The sequence below is a fragment of the Cotesia glomerata genome, linkage group LG1 (genome assembly GCF_020080835.1).
Source record: "Cotesia glomerata isolate CgM1 linkage group LG1, MPM_Cglom_v2.3, whole genome shotgun sequence".
In the NCBI taxonomy this organism is placed as follows: domain Eukaryota; kingdom Metazoa; phylum Arthropoda; class Insecta; order Hymenoptera; family Braconidae; genus Cotesia; species Cotesia glomerata.
The window spans coordinates 11,320,210-11,339,671 of NC_058158.1; the positions used below are offsets into that span (position 1 = coordinate 11,320,210).

Below are 19,462 nucleotides of genomic sequence, written 5' to 3' on the forward strand. Positions count from 1 at the left end.
CATACCTATTTAATAATTTAATCATCCTCATAGAAAAACCCGTAACCGTATGAGTCAATCTTAATCAAACATACAATTGTGAAAGTTAATTTTAATATACCTAACTCTGGACATGTCTTGAAGGGATACGTGAGGATGTTAATAAACAAATGTACTTAGATAAAATACTGAGCAAGTACATAGATATGAAGAGAATATGGATATTATCAGCGAAAACATTATACCCGTAAGTTCGTTGAGTCACACGTTTGTGCTGCGAATCATATTGTCTGGAACCGCAGCGGGACAGCGAGCGGGTAAGTGTGTGACGTCGATCCTGAACAATTTACTCCAAGAATTCGCTTGGCATGATTCACAAACTAGTTTGTTATTCACATTCGAGATCTTTATGCAGGTATACACACTATTTTGATAGACATAAGGGATAGGTTGGGCATGTTCCATCCTCCCATTATATTTAGTACCAATAAACCGCATCCTTGATAGTAATTTATTATTTTTTTTTTTTTTTTATTTTTTTTTATTTTTTTTTATTTTAACAACAAACAATTTTGCAGCGATGGACAAATGTATTTATAATTCTAGCTTTAAATTATTTATGATTCATAAACAAGTGATAAGAGAACAGGAAACGTGTATGAGAGATAAATAAAAGAAGCAAAGAAAGAAACCAGAGTGTAGAAGAAGAAAAATAAGACGATGAAGAAGAAAAAAAAGAGCTCCGGGAGGGAAAAGAGAAGAGAGAAAGTAAAAACCAAAAAAGTATCGGCTGAGGGATGGAGTGAAATGTCTGCCGGCATGTGTGGTGTGGGGAGTATGGATACTCTTTAGTGAGTAAAATACAGTAGTACTTAGTATAGAACAAACCATTGAAGCGGCTGTGGCGGATCGTCAATCGTCCTGACGTTCCCCATCATATTAGACCTAATCTTGGGATCTCCTTCGCGAAGAAACGTATAAACAGCATCCTAGTGTCGTGGTGCTGTGGCCAGCCAACCACCTCCTAACAGTACCAACGGCGGTTGAAAGAGACGCACGCGCTTTTCTCTTCCAATCGTCACGTCTCAAATTGCGCGCTTCAGCCTTTAGCTTAACTTACCGGGCAGTTAAACTTTACTTTGGTTTTTGCGTTTATTCCGGGACGTTCGTGCATCAAATTACAAAATCATAAAATTTATATTGAAAACGCTTCCACACATTTGCATACCTGTACATATCAAAGTAATTATAGATTTTCGTTAAATATTTATATATAAATAACAGATAAATAAAACAAAACTCAGCTTATTACGTGAGAAAGATTCCAAGTGCTCAAGACAGAACTTAACAAGTGAATTAGTTTTTTTTTTTAACAATCGTGAAAATTTTTTTTTCTTATTTTTTATTACTCTAAAGTAATTTTGCTAGTCTCTATTTTTTTTTTTTTTTTTTAATGAAAAATTACATTTATTTGTTTCAATTAAAATTTTAGTGTTTTAATAAATTGTTTAGATAAATTTTTATACTTTTTGTTGTTTTGTTATCTTGATAATTTGGTGAGTGATGGCGCAACTGATAAGCGTCAAACTATCGAGATTTGACGGATCTCCATGGGGATTCCGGCTCCAAGGAGGAAAAGATTTTGGTACACCTTTAATTGTGCAAAAGGTTTGTTGTTCTTATCTTCTTAATTTAATTTGAATATCAATAAACAAATTAATTTATTTATTGAAAACTAATTATATCTTCAACTGATAATAATAATGATAAGAATTAATCAATTACAGAGAAGAATAAAATAAAATAAAATGTTACATAAAATCTTGAATAAATGTTTAGTTAAATTTTATACGATTAGGTCAGAAAGCATTGCCAATTATACGTGGTGTTTAAATGCTCCTCAAATTGAAATTTGGCATCTACTCTGTACACTAAAACCATCTCCGTGGATTCTCCTGGGTAATTTGAGCTGCCAATATACAATTCGAGTATAAACATCGTATTATAATCGTCTGAATAACTTGAGATTTGAAATTATCTAATATTACTCATACTTTTATAATTGTACATAACACTCAAGCGTCTAAATGTGTTCACCAGAAACAAATAAAATAAAATAGAAAAAAAAAGAAAATAAAATTTGACAGACTGAGCGAATTAAAATGTCTTGAAGCAGACGGCGAAGCATTTAACCATTTAAAAAGTTACGTCTTTTCCTAAATAAAAAAAGCGTCTTGAGTTTAAAAGTTACACAGACGTTGTTGTTGCGGTAATCCGATGCAAATTATTTGGATGTTCTATTTTGAGAAGGTGCCTTTGCGAAACTCACACGATCATACATTCAGCTTAACCAGCTCTAATGTAGACTCGGTAACGCAATAGCTGACTAAACTACAGCAATTACGGAAAAATTATTTTTTTTTACGTCGAAATTTTTAAAGATCTAAATTTAAAAATGTTGACTAAAATACAAAGAATTTTCACGTACGTATACATTGTCAAGTAATGAGTGTGTTTATCACAAGATATGAGCGCCAATTATTCATAGCAAGGTCTTTCATGCTCTTATCTTCATTCTTCAACACTTTATTATTATATGTATACACACATATATATATATAAATTTATTGGCTATACAATAGTAAAGATAAAAAAAAATAGCTGAAAAAATTAAACTACTGCTTTACGCTCAGTTATAAATAATTTCACACGGTAATTTTTTAAATGAAAGCTCTTGAAAAATCTTCTCTCTCTAGTCAAGAGCCTAACTTTACTGATAAAAAAATTTATTTTATTCAAGGGAAGAAATCTAAAACCAAGTTGATCATTTCAAAAACTTTAATTGTTTTTAATCGAGCAAAAAAAAGAAATGAAGTTGAGTAAAATTTACTCAAATCAAGAAAAATTTTCTAGTTCAAGAATTTTTCTGCTTGATTCAAAACAAGCTCTTAAAAATAATTTTGAACCAAGATTTTTTCTCTTGAAACCAATTAATTTTCTTAATCAGTATTCTTCCCTGATTAACATTTAATTAAACGGTATTTAAGAGAGTTTTGTTCGATAAGACCTCATTATAATATATAGCATATCCAAAAGGGCGCAAGAGCAACAGAGCCAGAGCTCGGTGGATATTAATAGAGACCAAGGCCCGGTTCCGCGCCCGCAAAGCTTACACTCTTCTGTATAGTGTGGATATAAAAATATCGCTTTTATTTTTCGTCTTCTCAAGCTCAGTGATGCTCGTATACGTATGCGGCTTTCTTTCGGGATACTTTTACCAAGAAGAGTCCAAGTCAAACAGAACTAAACATATATACATTAAATAATATACATATGTAATGCTAAACAATAGTTTTTTATTTCTTTCCTGTATTTCTTCAGACAAGACATTTAATAGCTTTATTTTATTTGAATAATCGATGTAAAAAAAGTCAATTGACCCCCAGATCCATTAAATTATTTCTTTAGCGTCGATTTAATCAATCATGGTACTTACAAGTTGTGTTCGCCAATGAATCATCCGCGACATAACTCATCGGGTATTAATCATAGATATGAACATCTTTGTTTTATTTGCGAACCAACATCTGTTTATTTATTTTATATTCTTTATTTATATTTAAATGTCTAGTGTGTGACTGTTTCTTGTGTGTCCACTCTGCTCGGTAGTCGGTATCTTTTATCAGCCAGCGAATCTTATGCATAGAGCACTACACGCGGTTAATGCGGTTTGAAAGGGGTCAGGGAAAGGGGACAAGTTAGAAGGGGAAATTTATTATTTTTAGACTGGTCCCTGATTATTTTTAACCATCATTTCTTATATACTCATACACTCCATCTTGTCTTAACCCTGACTTGATATTACAGCGGTCCCATAACGTCACTAATTTTATTTATATAACACCCTTGTAAATTCTTTGCTGTCTTTTTATTTTTGTTTTCCCGTCATACGCGACATATTAAGTTTCAATCCAAATAAAATATCCCCGAATCAACAAATTACTTAAATATAAACTCTACTTTTTATTTTTTACAGTGACCCACTTTTAATTGTAGACAATAAATATATCTATGACGTTTGTTGGCATTAAATTTTTTATTTTTTTTCTGGCAGACTATTATGTAGAAATAACTATGACGTAAATTATAAAATTGTCTAAATAAACTATACTTTTATAAAATGATTTTAATTTTGTTCTTGGCCTCATCTGAGATTAGCGCCGCGTGAGTAGAAAATATCTGCATCTGATTTGTGAATGAATACGCATATTCAGTCTTGACTATGGACTATATTATTATACATATATGTATGTACATGAAAAAAAATTTATTTTTTACTATTTTAATTAGTAATACGGTACCTAGGGTGTCTCTTAAGTAAAATACTACAGGAGCTTCATAATAACCACTACAGCGGTTATTTTCTACATCTAAATAAAATTTTTTCAAGTATAAATTTTTTAATTTAACAGTTAAATAATAAGTGTAAGATAGTAAAAGAGTTTTACTTTAATCAAGAAAATTAATGAAGATCAAAATAATTTTGGCTCAAATAAAATTATTCTTTAAATAAAAAAATTTTCTTCCCTTAAAAAAAATTTGATTTCGCAAAAATAATTATTGTCTTCATACATATTTTCTTGAATTAAGAAGAATTTGACTAAAGAATTGATTTTTTTTTGTGCATAAATTTAATATTAAAACCAAAATTTTACTATTAAAAATAATAAATAATGATGATAGTACTATAACTTACTATCACACCGATAAAAAAATTATTAAAAAAAAAAAAATCTTAAACCAAGAAAATTATTTTAAAGAGTTTTTTTAAAATTTTTTATCTTAAATCAAATTGATTTTTATATTAGAGTATTAATTTTCTTCCGTGTAGCGCATGAATGTATATAAATAAAGATACTAAAATTAACAAGTGCTCGATAACCTTCAAGATTTTGCCAAAAAGTAAATTATGAAAAGAAGAATTTGCATACCAAAATTGTTAAAAACTACGAATGAAAATTTTTAGCACTAATTTTTTTAACAAATAAAACTGAAAATGGTCAGATATCTACTAATTCTAGTATTATTATGAATAAATTCTTTACGTAAATAAATTTGCAATTAAAAAACAAATTTTTTGGCAAAAGAGTTCTTGATTGAATAGAAGCTATTAAATAAAATTTGGTAATCGACGTAGTAGGGTGTCTGATGTTAAATATGTAGAGCGGAAGCCGATGTTATTAAGTGATACAAAAATAGACGGTTTAAAACTCATCAACACTAGACTATTTGTTGTAAAAGCACACAAGCTTTGAAAATGGAAACAGGTGCTATCTTGTGCTTTTCATCTATATCAAATTTTTTATAATTTAGTTTAGTACTTCAATGGCACTAGCTAAAAGTCTGTCTCTGTTTGCACTAGGTGAATGGAGGCTCCCCGGCAGAAGCAGCTGGTTTGAAAGCTGGCGATGCGGTCATCAGAGTCAACAACACAGATATGTTTAATTTGCGTCACAAAGACGCCCAGGATGTAATCGTAAGATCCGGTAACAACTTTGAGATCACTGTCCAGAGGTCTGTTGAAATAAAGAAATTCACTTTAATTTACTCAGTCGGTCATGAAAGTTATGTTATTGATATTGGTATTTTTACTTACAGAGGAGGTAGCACTTGGCGACCAAGTGTTTCACCTGTTTCTCAGTCAATTCCCTCGCCGCAGCCTCATCTTTCGGCAGGCAGCGTTTCTCCAGTGACTAAAACATCGCTCGCTGCCAAAAAAACCGACGGACATCTTATTGGAAGTGGACATAACTTTAGTCCTAAACCTTATGTATGTTTGTATTTATTTAATTTTTGGAAATATTTATGCTAGCTTTCATTCATCTTGATCTATTCAAAATTTTAGCCAAATGGAACAAGCGAAGGACCAATTAAATCAATTGTTAACAAACAATACAACAGCCCAGTGGGAATTTACAGCGAGCAGACAATCGCTGAAACTCTTTCTGCGCAAGCTGAAGTACTTGCCGGTGGTGTTTTAGGGTAACTTTATAATATTTATTACAATATTATACTAATAGAAGAAAATTGAATAATTTCACATGAAAGATCTTTTAAATCTTCAAATGCATATTAATTAAATTAACTTTTTTTTATCGAAGTTATTTACTCAAAAATTAAAATTTCTTTTAATTTTTAAATACTCTCGGTTTTAAAAAATTTTTGATTAATTTTTATTTCGAAAATCAGGTATATTGTTTCATAAAGTTTATCAAAAATAAAACGATTTGAAAAAAACAATTTTTTTTAATAATAAGAACTGTTTTATTTTTAATAAACTTTCAAGAAAGAAAAATGTGATTGAATGAGCCTTTTTCCTGAGAGTAGTACAGCGAACGTGCCACGAGAGGCAGCACTCGTAGTAGGGACAGACATAAAATATTTTCATTTAAGACAGTGTTATTTACGCTATATTATCTTATTATTTAAAAAGAATATTTAAACACAAAAATTTTTAATAACCACTATGCCAACAAAACATTGTAGTTTTGCAAAGTGTACGTCGGATAATCGCTATCCAGAAGAAAATCTGTTTTTATACCATTTGTAAAACCTCATATCGACGAGGTTAGATTCCAATAAAAGATTACGAAATTATAAAGTTCTAAATAACTAATAAACTAATTACTTAGAATCATCAATTACATGTTTTCAAAATTATTTTTGAAATTAATTAAATGAATAAAAATGAATAGCAAATTTTTTTCACACACTGATAGAAGGATTTATTTGTACCAAAAATATTTGTTAATGGTTAACAAATCATTTATTAGAGACCACTTTTTAGTATTAAACAAATATTTCTTAGTATTTAAAATGATTTGTTTGTATTTAATAAATCTGATGTTCATTTATTGAATATTAATAAATCTTTTAAATACTAAGAAATATTCATTAAGGATTAAAAGTGGTTTCTAATAAATGATTTGTTAAATATTAAAAATATTTTTAACTAGAAACAAATCCTTCTATTAGTGCAGTTATTGGATATAAATTAAAATGACATATAACCTCTGTCTGTTACTTAATCGTATTCATTTATTACATATAATAACGTTTATTTATTACCATTTATATTTCATTCATATTTCACTCTAAAATAAATCTTAAATTTATAATTATTTTCAATTTCTCTTGTTACAGTTTGAATTTACCGCTAGTTTTTTACTAGAGTTTGTATACTAACCTGTCAATTAATTCATTTTTTTTCCGGTAACTTTTAAGTTACGGCACGCAAACCAACGTTTTAATGTGACAACATTATTGTCTTTTACAGTTGCAAATTTTAATTTTGCTTCAGGAACGTCGTCTTCGGTCAAAAACATGTTTTTATAAGTCCACTTTACTATGTGATTAAATGGAGCTCTGACAATGTTTGTCCCTACCGAACTACTAGCGCCGCTAGTGAGTAATTTTTCGTACTTCAGGAAAAAGGCTCATTTACTCCAATAAAACTAAGTTGTTGTGAATTTATTTAATTATATTTTTAAAAAATTTTTCGATCGTAAAGCACTCTCTGATGCTTCGCATTATGAGTCGTTCAATTTACTGAAGAATATAATATTTTTAAAAATATTATTAATATTTCACTTTTTTAATGTGATATGTTAAAAAATAAATGGAACTATGATTCTAAAATAATTACCAATTTTTTTTTTTTATAAAAAAAACTACAAATTTTATGACATTAAATTTACCAGTCACTTGATCATTTTTTAATTTTATTTAACAAACAAATTTGTTTTTAAAAATTACTTAAAAAAAAATTTCATTTTTAATTCTTTTAAATTTCTACATCTCAACTTTATTTTATAATATTTTTTGTCATAATTTATTTATTACAAAAATTCTAAAAATTATCAAACATCTGCTAAATTAATTTTTATCAAATTTTAATTTTTTTTTGCTCTATATTGAAGAAAAGTTTCTAATTTTTACCATAAACTTATGAGTTAAAACATATTAATTTTTTAGAGTAAACTTCAAGAAAAATGAGAAGAATTACACACCAGAAAACAGTGAAGTATTCAAAATGGTGCGAGAAGCTGACAAGGAGCCAAAAACTCCAGAGCCTAGTGAGTATAAAACAACACTTTAAATATTTAGTATTATTATGAAATGAAAGTAAATTGAATGAAAAAATGTAAACACAGCTGACTCAGCGATACACAGTGGAGTAGTGACGCCCTCGTCACCAGCCTTAACTGGACTCAGATCAGTGTCCGCGCCAGAGACTAAACCTCAGCCGACTCCGCCACCCCAGAGCAGCTTGCCACCTGGCCAAAACATTTGCGCTGAATGTGAAAGACTTATTGTGTAAGCATTCAATACCCATTTTATTGCGGATGTAGATAAATAAATATTTTATAGGAATGATAATATTTAATCTATAAATTTAAATAATTCACAGTGGAGTCTTTGTCAGAATCAAGGAGAAAAATCTTCACGTCGAATGTTTCAAGTGCTCAACATGTGGTACCACCCTCAAGAATGTTGGTTATTACAATATAAACAGTAAATTGTACTGTGATATTCATGCAAAACTTGTTGCGAGACAGCAAGCTCCTGCTGGATATATTCCAGTGACTGTTTCACCGTAAGTATTATTCACACAATTACAATAATAAAAATTTCTCCTGATAATTTTTTTTTTAATTTTCACATGTGGAATTTTTTAATTAAATTTTTTTCATAATAATATCATTGCTATAAAATTTAAAAATAATTTCTAATGTTTATCAACTTTAGTTTCATAATATTATGATACGAAAGTTAGGTGACAACTGTCAATTTTTTAAATTCTTATAACAAATCAATTACAATAATAAAAATTTCTCCTAATAATTTTTTTTAATTTTCACGTGTGAAATTTTTTAATTAAATTTTTTTTCATAATAATTTCATTGCTATAAAATTAAAAAAAAAATTTTTAATGTCTGTCAACTTCAGTGTCCTATTAATATTCTATTTAATTAAATAACTAGTAAATTAATCGATTATTTATACACTAAATAATTACAGAGGAGCTAAAGCACCAGCAAGTACCATTTCAGCAGCACTTGGTAATTTCCAAAGCCAATCACCCATGTCACCAACACCTTTCAGCAATGGTACCAGCTCAACACCTTCTTTCTCTGTGAGTTTTCTTCACAAAATAACTTTAATTAATTTTATTCCAATAACGCTTAATTAATTGCAATTAATATTGTGTAGAGATGACAATTCAAAGAGTAATTACAATTATTGAAATTGACTTATTGATTCTATTAACTTGCGAAACAGACTTAACAAAATTGTGTGTTTTTTGCTTTTGCTACTAATCGCATTTGCAGACACGCAAGACGTTCTACCGTCCACCATCGTCTTCCTCGTCGTACACCGTCGATTACTGTGAAGTCTCATCGCAACCGGTTGATCGTACTAGTACCTACGAATCGTTGCCATCTGAAACAAATTACCGGAGTATGGTGAAGAACGAGGCCGTCAATAATCAGCAAAACAACTACAAAACATACACAAGTACCATAACAATTAGGACCGGAAGCGAGGTTGGAAATAAGGATTACTACAGCGACGACACCAATAATACAGTGTGCCTTTGAATAATTAATTATCCATTAATCATTACTATTAATTTTAAATACCAACAGCAACTTTAATCCTCTTATTAATTTCGGATTTTAAAATAATAATAAGATTATCAGATTGATTTTTAGCCATTTTTTTGACCTATTCCTCCCACCTTTTACAACTCTTAATTATAAAGTAGTGAGTAATTAAGGTGACGATGGAAATGCGAAAAAATAATAGAATTGAGCAATATCGCATTCCGGCAAAATCCTTGGCCTATATATTATAAGCTCTGGCAATAAATAATAAGCATTCCAGAAGTTGATTCAGCTTCCTCGACAACAACAGCTACAGCTACGATAACTACGTTACATCGTACAATGCCACAAACTAGAGACTACTGTGACTACTGCCAACGCTTCCTCACTCTCTCATTCTCTTGGTCGTATCACCATTATTATAACGTGGCTCGGGACGACAATAAACGACAATAGACAACATATGTCCATATGTCATTTATTTTCACCGCTTGACTAATTAGCGTGCTATTTGTTGTAATCACCAGCCAATAATTGCTTGTGTGTCTGTTGATGATGATGATAATGATGATGATAAGTTGAGTTGAGTTGAGTTTAGGGTGATTATGCTGATGACTAAACACGTGATTGTTGTGTCGTGTTGCATTGCAGCCCAGTCACCTTGGCAGTTCGCCCCGTGCTGATAAATCGCCCAGTTCTAGTCTTGTTCAGGTAACAATCTCAATCACTAAACGACTCTCGACTCCACCACTGATACCACTGTCTCTAAGTTTTTTTTTAAGTTTTATATTTTTCCGGTGAGCATTAGTGTTTTTTTTTTTTTGCTTTTTTTCTTTTCTTCTTCAGTACCAAGCCTTCATTTTCTTTTACAACATTTTACTACTATAAATAAATAAATCATAAGTGTTGATTACATGTGATATTACGTAAACTAGTTTAGTTAATATAAGTAAATCCGAGAGAATTATCTGTAATTTTTATGTAAATTATGTCACAGGCAAACTTAAGTGGTCCGAAACCTTTCAGTGGGTCCAGTAATTTCGGGCCGACATCCAATTTTACTTCGACTCCGACCTCAAATTCAGTTAACAACAATTTCTCTCGGCCTCAAAGTCAAACAGTCACTGGTAAGTTTGTACCATATAGCTATAAATAATTATTTAGTATTTAATTTTAATATTTAAAAAAAGTAAATATCACTTGATTGATTATATTTATTAAGCTAAAATATTTAATAATTTATAAAAGTTAAAAATAAATAATTTATAAAAATTAATAGCGAAATACTTATACGGCATTTAAAAATAAAAATCTTTTAGCTTATATTTGCTTTGGTGTGTTTAAAGTATAAAAACTATTTTATTTAATAAACGTACGACTTGGTGAATATTTTATGTAAATTCATCTCTACTTAGCTATCATACACTTTATATTAGTTAAATTCTAAACTATTACCTAATAATGAGATTAAATAAACAGAATACACCCTTTTTTATACACATTTTTGTAAACTTTTAAGTAAATATATTCTTAGAATTTTTATATTTATAAATAAATAAATAAAATAAACAACGTTGACAACGGAAACGTTGAAAGCTGCGGTCCACAATAATTTTTTACAATTATTATTAATAAATAACGAAATGTGTCAAACCATCGAGTATCATACAATCATCAGTCATAATATTTCCAGCGACCCTTTACTATTTCAAGCCATATAAAATGCACATACTTTCTTTTTCTTATTCTTTTTTTTCAGCAGCTCATTCATCTTTCAATCCAAAACCTCGACCCTTCTCCCTAAGTCTCGCTTAATTATTTCGCAATATATATTTATATATAATATGACGGAAGGTAGCTCTCAACGATCAAGTCGTCCGCGTTGTCTTAATATATACTATATACATATAATATATATATCTATATATTTATATAATAATAATAACAACAATATATTATAATTAATTTGAACGGAGCACAATAACACAGCTGTGTAATTGCAATCTGTATATTTTATTTTTTATTATTATTTTTCTTCTTTATTATTTAAAATTGTTATTTCTTAAAAACAAAAAATAAAATAAAATACATTATCAATTATTTACAAACGAAATATCGATTACTTTAATTAGTTTTCTCAGAATAGTGTGTAGCAGTGTGGCAATTTACAAAAAATATTTATAGTATAATGCCTAATCTACGTTATTTTTTTTATTTCTTCTTACACTATGCTTTGCTTTTTATTAATTGCTTATTTATTTTTTCTTTCTTTTTTTTTTCTGCTCGCCTAACTTACGCCTCAATCTATTGCTGCTAATCAATGTTTGTATTTAATTAACCAACTGTTTGTATAAAATTCCTGCCATTTTCTCCATCGGACATCTTATTGTACTTGCTGTACTTGCTAACATAATCCGAAAATTCCTAAAAAAAAGAATCTTATCACGCGGAATATAATTATTTGGAGGAGAAGGACATAAAAGGAACACCAGCTCCTAGCACAGCTGACGAATACTCCCGACCTCCGTCGTCGGTACGAAACAAGAGCTTGCAGTGGCCGCCTATTAAAAGTCTTGAAGACGCAACCTATCCTACAGCAAGTCCCATTTGGATCGACCCGAATCCAGTTTTAGACCGACGTCCGAGACACATTGTTCAAGACAGACAAGTGGAGCTTCACGAAAACGCCTGTCGGCGAAGCGAAAGCGTAAACCGGAGAAGAGAAGCTAACAGACGCGAAGAATTCAGCCATTGTAACTGGGGAGAAGAACCAATGGAGAACAAGCCAGTTTGCAGTGCGCCATTTTATCGCAAGACAACGACCACCGAATGCTCGGAAGTCCGACAATCTCGAAGCTCGAGCTTAAACCGTCCAGGATCTGCAGAAGGTGTCAGAAGATCCTTGACGCCTACCAGAATTAGCCAACCTGTTCCACAACCTTGGAGTGGTTCCACTGAATCGAGCTCTTATCGACATGTTCAGGCCCCAGTGCCACCAGAACCGCCAATTTGTCGCAAAGTTTGCACCTGCGAAATTATCTGTGAACGAATAACTGGTCCAGGAGGGCCGGAACATCAACAAGATCATGTTTACCGAGAAGTTAAGTGCGAACTGTGCAATCCACCGCCTTGCATGCAGGTAACTGATTACGACCAGGAGCAGGAGATTGAAGAACCCTGCGAGATTCTCGAACAACAAACCGATTCAGAAGTTGTAGATCTGTCAAAAGTTGTCCCTCCAGATGTGGCAGTGTGTCCCAAGGGTGTGGAAAATCAACACAACATGCACACCGAGATCATGGAGAAGGATGAGGGCAATATTCATATCAAGAAGACTACTATTTATGAAAAGACAGTGGAAATTGTCTCTCCAAGCGAGTCACCTGCGAATGACAATGAAGTTGAAAACTGGTCCGGCAGAAGACAACACGTTGAGTCGGCAGATAAAATTTCGTCGTTTATTGAGACCAAGAAGATGATTGAAGAAGCCAAGCAAGAAGAACTTAAGCATCGCGAGGCGTATGAAGAAGAGTGCAGACGTGAGGAAGAAAAGATGAGAAGAGTGCAAGAGGAAGAAGAACGTCGAGAAGCTAATCGATTGAAAATTTTGCAAGCTGAGAAGGAGGAAAAAGAGCGACGCATTAAGGAACAGAAGCGAGAAACTGAAATGCGCATTCGCCAGGAAGAAGAAGAAAGATTTGGAAAGCATGTTAGCTTCTCACAAAACCAGAGCTGTGATTATCAGAACCAGAACAACAGTCGAATTATGTCCGCCGAGCAGCATTACCGCGAGCTCAAAGAAGAAATAAAGGTCCAGGACACTGAAAGAACCGAACAGGAGCGCCGTGAAACTCTTCGCCAGCAGGTTGAGATTCACAAGTGTCTGAGAGAACAGCAGGCTCCGGAAAGGCGCCAACAGCAGTCGAATCTCCAAGAACGTCGGATTGAAAAACGGTTCCGACCTCAGTCACCGCCTCACGAGTCTTCTTCGTCCTCTTGTCAGCGTAAACACGTGCAATTCGTGAAGCAAACCGAAAGCGGAACTTGTCAGATGCAATATCCAGTTCAGAATTCTACGCCCAAAGAATGGAAGTCGGAAATGGTGAAAGCGCTGACTACTGCTCCAACCAGGCCTTACTCGCCGCTTCAGCCGTCAAACATGCAAACCGGAGATCAACACTACCAGGAAGACAACAGCTGCTCCAGCAAGACAATGTACTCCAGTGAAGTACGGTACGAAGAAACCTGTCGAAGTTTTCCTCCTCCACCGCAGCCTCCACAGCCATACGTTCCCCGACCAGGATCGCCGTTCGCAGAAGCACTAACTATCGCACCCGAGCGTCCTTATACACCTCTCGGTGAGCGTTCAGTCAAAGGCTGCGAGAATGTTATTTGCGTCGACAGAGAAGACACGCCGATAAATCAGTCAACGCCTCAAGGATACTGCCACCCCGCTGAAATTTTGTACACCGACTCAACAGAGCGTCAATCACGATCGCGAGAACGCAATCTGAGCAGAGTTCAAGGACCACGTCCCTTGCCAACGCCACCTACTAATTATAAATTCCGCGACGCTTCTCCCTCGCCTGCTAGAACTCTCTCTCGCTCTACGACTCCCCGAGATCCGGGTCTGCCAGCAGCGCTGAAAAGACCCGACACTATTCCTTCCTACCAGAAACACTTGATCACAGAAGACTATGATCCCGTTGAAGCTCAACCCTATGTTCCAAGCAGATCACCAACTCCTTGTCGCTCAAAGTCACCAGCTCCAGGACCAGCTTATCTGCCGAATCCTCTTCAACACAACTTGGGCCGCAAACCCTACCATTCAAATGTGCCCAGCTACGACCAGCCGTCTTCTGAATCTTATTCGTACAAGGCCCAGTCTGCTTCAGCTTCATACTCTTGTCCTGAACAGCAAAGCAAGCAAGTTACTTACCGAGCTCAACCTCAGCAGAGTGAAACTCCAAAGAACCAGTACTCTGAAAACTACGGCATGAGAAGCTATGTCTCTGAAGATCACTCTGAAAAACAGTGCAGTCGCACGTCTTACGCCGAAAAGTACAAGCGCATTGAAGAGAAACAACTGGAAGCTTGCCGCCAGAGTGAGATGCAGCTTTCGAAATCCGAGGAGTCATTGGTTGATGACTCAACTTGCACGATATCGAAAGTATCTCGTAATCCTCCGTCGCTTCCTTGTCCGGTGGTTGCTTCACACTCGAGCGTGTCGGAGAGAATCCAACGGACTGGAGTCCGCGTGCTTCCAACTCCATGTGAAACAACGACCTCTAGCTACCAGGTCTGCGAGTCAAGGCCGATTTGCCACTCGCAGAACGAAAGCAAGTGTCCGAATACTGGAGTGACTATTTTGCCTTGCAGAGCTGTTTCTGATGCTGGGAGCAGAGCTGGGATTGTAATTGTCCCTTGCGAGGGTCCGGATGCTCAGTGTCCTCAGACTGGAGTGAGAATCACTCCGACACCTGACAGAGGTCTTTGTGTCTCTCCGGTAGCTCACGGACGATCTTCCGGAAGCTGCTACGGAAGCGACAATTCAAGGGCTGGAGGGTGCGCTATTGATGTTGGAAACTGTCCGGGGTCGGGAGTAAAAGTCGGGACTTGTGCTGACGGGTCAGTCTGCGTAGCTCCGTGTAAAACGTCTGGATGTCCGAAGCCGATTCTTAAGTGTCCTGCCAAGCCAGTTCCTTTTCCCCACATCCCGCTTCCTGAACCGGAGGACGTTGGTTGCAGCTCTTGTCCGTTGAAAAATCAGCAGGAGTGCAACCCGCCGAATGCAAACAACAGCTTCAAGCCGATTAATGGGCAGCCTCGCACTAACCTGAGTAACCAGCTTACGCGTTTGACTGTTCGTCGTGACAAACAAGTCGTTCAGCTGTTTAAGCCGCAGCCTCAATCCCAACCTTGTTCTGACGGTGTGCACTGTGAGCCAAACGTTAATCGTTCTTGTTCTGACGGTGTGCACTGTGAACCGGATCCCTATCGCTCCCTGGCTCCTCAACAAAACCCCACCCCCTTTTCCTCCTCCTCGAATCCTGAACCGTATAGAAAAACCCAGAACTTAGTAGATCCACCGAATTTCTCCGACCCGAATTTAGGTAGCGGAGTTGGAGGACCTTCCAGTGGAGGAAGCTGCAAATTCGCTGGAAGCTCTGCACCAAAGCGCGGTCGAGGAATCCTCAATCAGGCTGGAGCTGGCGGTCGACAACCACTCTGCGGTTATTGCAATTCATATGTCAGGTTTGTCAAATTTTTATGGAGATTTATAATTTTAAAACGGAATTTATTTACCGATGTTAAATTTGGCTACTTTTCAAATTAATAAATTAAGTATTCTTGAGAGTAATTTTAATCTCTAAGACTTCAAGGAAATTTTACTTTGTTTTAGTACAAACAAGATAATTTATCAACATTTGTTTTAAATTTATTAATTTAGAATAGAATTTTTATTTAATTATTTAGATAACTATTCAGAAATGGAGGGCTACTTATTTTTGGCCATAAAAATTGAAAAATTTTCATCAATTACGGTCGAATCTTGTTATATGACTTTTATTCTTCATTTATTAAAATTTATTCGAAACGCTTCCATCAATCAATTTTCTGCTACATGACAGTTTTTTTTTTTTTTTTTTTTTTTTTTAATTTGATTTTAATTTAAACTAAATAAGTATATTAATTTAGTTTAAACTACAAAACGTTGATATATTTTATATGATATGCAATATTTAATAAACATTATAACCGTATTACATACTATTCTTTTTTACAAATTAACAAAGTTGATAAAACTCTTTAATAATTGAATAGTAACACTAATAATTATATATAATAATGTTACTATATTAAGCCAACCCAATCTATTAATAAATAATGTTGCAAATATTGTCATTTTATGTTTATGAACCGACTTATAACGAGATTTGACTGTACTGACAATTTTTTATTTTTATTTTATTCTAGACAGTGAATTGATGAATCTTTCTATAAAAATTCACAAATTTTATGATACTTACTGTAATTATCAGATATTCAATAACTATTAGGATTTATTTAACAAATTAAGTTCTCAAATATTACTCTTAAAAAATTAGTAATAGATTTTTGCAATTTTCATGTGTGAAATTTTTTGTCCAAATTTTTTGTCATAATTTACTTGTTGAAAAAAAAATTTTTTAAATTATCAGATGTTTGAAAATTTTAGTATTATAAAACTTTTGGTTTCGATTATTTTTTTATAGTTTAAAAATTAAAAAATTGAATCCTCACTACTGCATAATTACGATTATTTCGATCTTATATAATATTTGTAATGTAAAACTTTCAAGACATCATTAATCGATCCAATATTTTTCTACTACATTGAGAGAAAATAAAAATTATATCCAGAAAAGAATTTTTTGATTCAAGAATTTGTTAAAATGAAAAATTTAATATAATATTTTTTAACAGAAGAATATCAATATCCGTTATCGTTTTTGTAAGCAAACAAACGAATAACTTCACTTGAATGAAATAAAAATTATTTTGATCATATCAAACAATTCTTGATAAATTTCTCGATAAATTTTTAATAAAAGTATTTTTTTTCTTAATTAACATGAATGATTTCAGTGACAAATATTAATTAATTCTAATTATTTCTTTTTTTTTGTCAGAGGTCCATTCATCACTGCTCTAGGACAAATCTGGTGCCCAGAGCACTTTGTTTGTGTGAACACACAGTGTCGTCGACCGCTTCAAGATATTGGATTTGTCGAGGAGAAAGGGCAACTGTACTGTGAATACTGTTTCGAACGTTTCATTGCTCCCTCGTGCAACAAGTGCAACGGGAAGATAAAAGGTGATTGCTTGAATGCGATCGGAAAGTCGTATCATCCCGATTGCTTCAGCTGTGCTTACTGCGGGAAAATCTTTGGAAACAGTCCATTCTTTCTGGAAGAAGGATTGCCGTACTGCGAGGCCGGTAAGAAATCGATATAGACAATGTCTCTTTTTGACGAATATTACCAATATGTTTTATCAATACGTCAATAATAATAGTCTCTTTTTCCTCTTACTTTGTTACTCTTTCCTTCTCTTACTCTCTCTCGCTCTGTGATTTGTTTACAGATTGGAACGAACTCTTTACAACGAAATGCTTTGCCTGTGGGTTCCCCGTAGAAGCAGGCGATCGCTGGGTAGAAGCTCTCAACAATAATTACCACAGCCAGTGCTTCAACTGCACGGTACCTGCCTATTATAGTTTATATTTCTTCACGACTATTTTTAGCCGATATAATATTTATTCTTGTTTTTAATTCAAATAATCATTCTATTTATTTTTTCAGATGTGTAAAAAGAATCTTGAGGGCCAGAGCTTTTATGCCAAAGCCGGTCGACCCTTCTGCAAAAATCACGCACGCTAAGCTCACGATTATAAGAATAATTCAACAAAATTAAGCCGTAAAATTATATTGCTAATATTGATAAAAAAAAAAAAACAAATATTTTAGGCTAATAATAAAAATATAATAATATAATACAGAAGATACAATACAAGAACAGTTAAATATTTATTGTTCCGTAAATAATAGCTTCAGCAACTTATACTATATATTTATTTTATTTAAAACAAATTAAATATATTTGAATTAAAAAGCTTATGTGTTATGAGTTTAATGGAATGCTAACTGTACAGAGAATAAGTCTAATGATTGATTGTCTGTGAATCGAATCAGAATTCTATTTACTGATATATGGTTAAAATAATAATAAAAAAATAATCATATTGCTTTATTCAACTATAATGATAAGCACTTTAATAAGTAACTGAAGAATAACTAGATCATTTTGAATTTTTAGAGATAAGATTGATATAATAACAACTATAAAATAAAAAGCTTATGATTTGTGGCATGTTCTCTTGGGAATAAATATATTGTATATTTATACAAATATTAATAATAATTATTAATGACATAATATATTTTACGAGGGGATAAAATTATGTATAAATCTGTATTACTCGAAGAACTTTTAAATTGTATCAAGGTTGATTAAACTGGGCGTGTTGTGTACCCCAATAAGTTAACAATAATCAGAAGGAAAGCTTTATGAAGCTATGATGTACACGCAAAGGTCACCGTTGTAATTAGATATTACGACAAATTTACAATTGTTAATTACATCCGTACGATATATATTTTAATAATAATTTGTAACAAACGTTAATTACGGAATATTTATAAATATACGTAAATATAGAATCCGATAAATGTAAATGTATTATATGACATAGCAAGTTATTTAAAACAAATGTCAAGACGAATTTTATTTAGTGCACATACCATCTAGACAGAAAGCCAGTTGTATGGTATTGCGTGATGCACTGCATAAAAAGTAACTTGAATAATTATTGAGACAGTTTAACTAGTAGAGGTAAATTATAGCTAAATGGTTTTTTACAACTTGAATTCATTTTAATTGTATCCAAAGCTATTATGTTATACTATCTCTTGCAGAAGCAAACATAAAACTTTTCAACTAAATAATTACCCTGTGCCAATGAAATTGTTCTTGACAATAATAATTACCGCAAAAACGAGTCAATTAAATGTATTAATTTATAACCAAAGATTTACAACTGCTAGATGAATACGGGAAGAAATAAATGATAGATAAAAATTTATTATTTTTAATTATCGCGGAATAGAAAATAAACTCTGTATTGTGTTGCTTAAAATAAATAAATATAGTTATATATATATATGATGATAATAATTTATTTATTGAATAAAGTCCTTGGTCTCCTCCTTCTC

General features: G+C 32.8%; 1 protein-coding gene across 1 annotated transcript; it reads left to right on the top strand.

Moving 5' to 3' along the window:
- The first annotated feature begins 550 nt into the window (after positions 1-550).
- LOC123274777 lies at positions 551-19,296 on the top strand. The gene is made up of 15 exons (XM_044742502.1): positions 551-1,647; positions 5,402-5,553; positions 5,638-5,809; positions 5,885-6,021; positions 8,014-8,114; positions 8,193-8,355; positions 8,450-8,635; positions 9,061-9,175; positions 9,372-9,638; positions 10,379-10,444; positions 10,645-10,774; positions 12,083-15,902; positions 17,321-17,628; positions 17,775-17,890; positions 17,993-19,296. The coding sequence occupies exons 1-15, from the start codon at positions 1,543-1,545 to the stop codon at positions 18,068-18,070; spliced, it is 5,916 nt and encodes a 1,971-aa protein (XP_044598437.1). The 5' UTR covers positions 551-1,542; the 3' UTR covers positions 18,071-19,296.
- Positions 19,297-19,462: the final 166 nt, after the last annotated feature.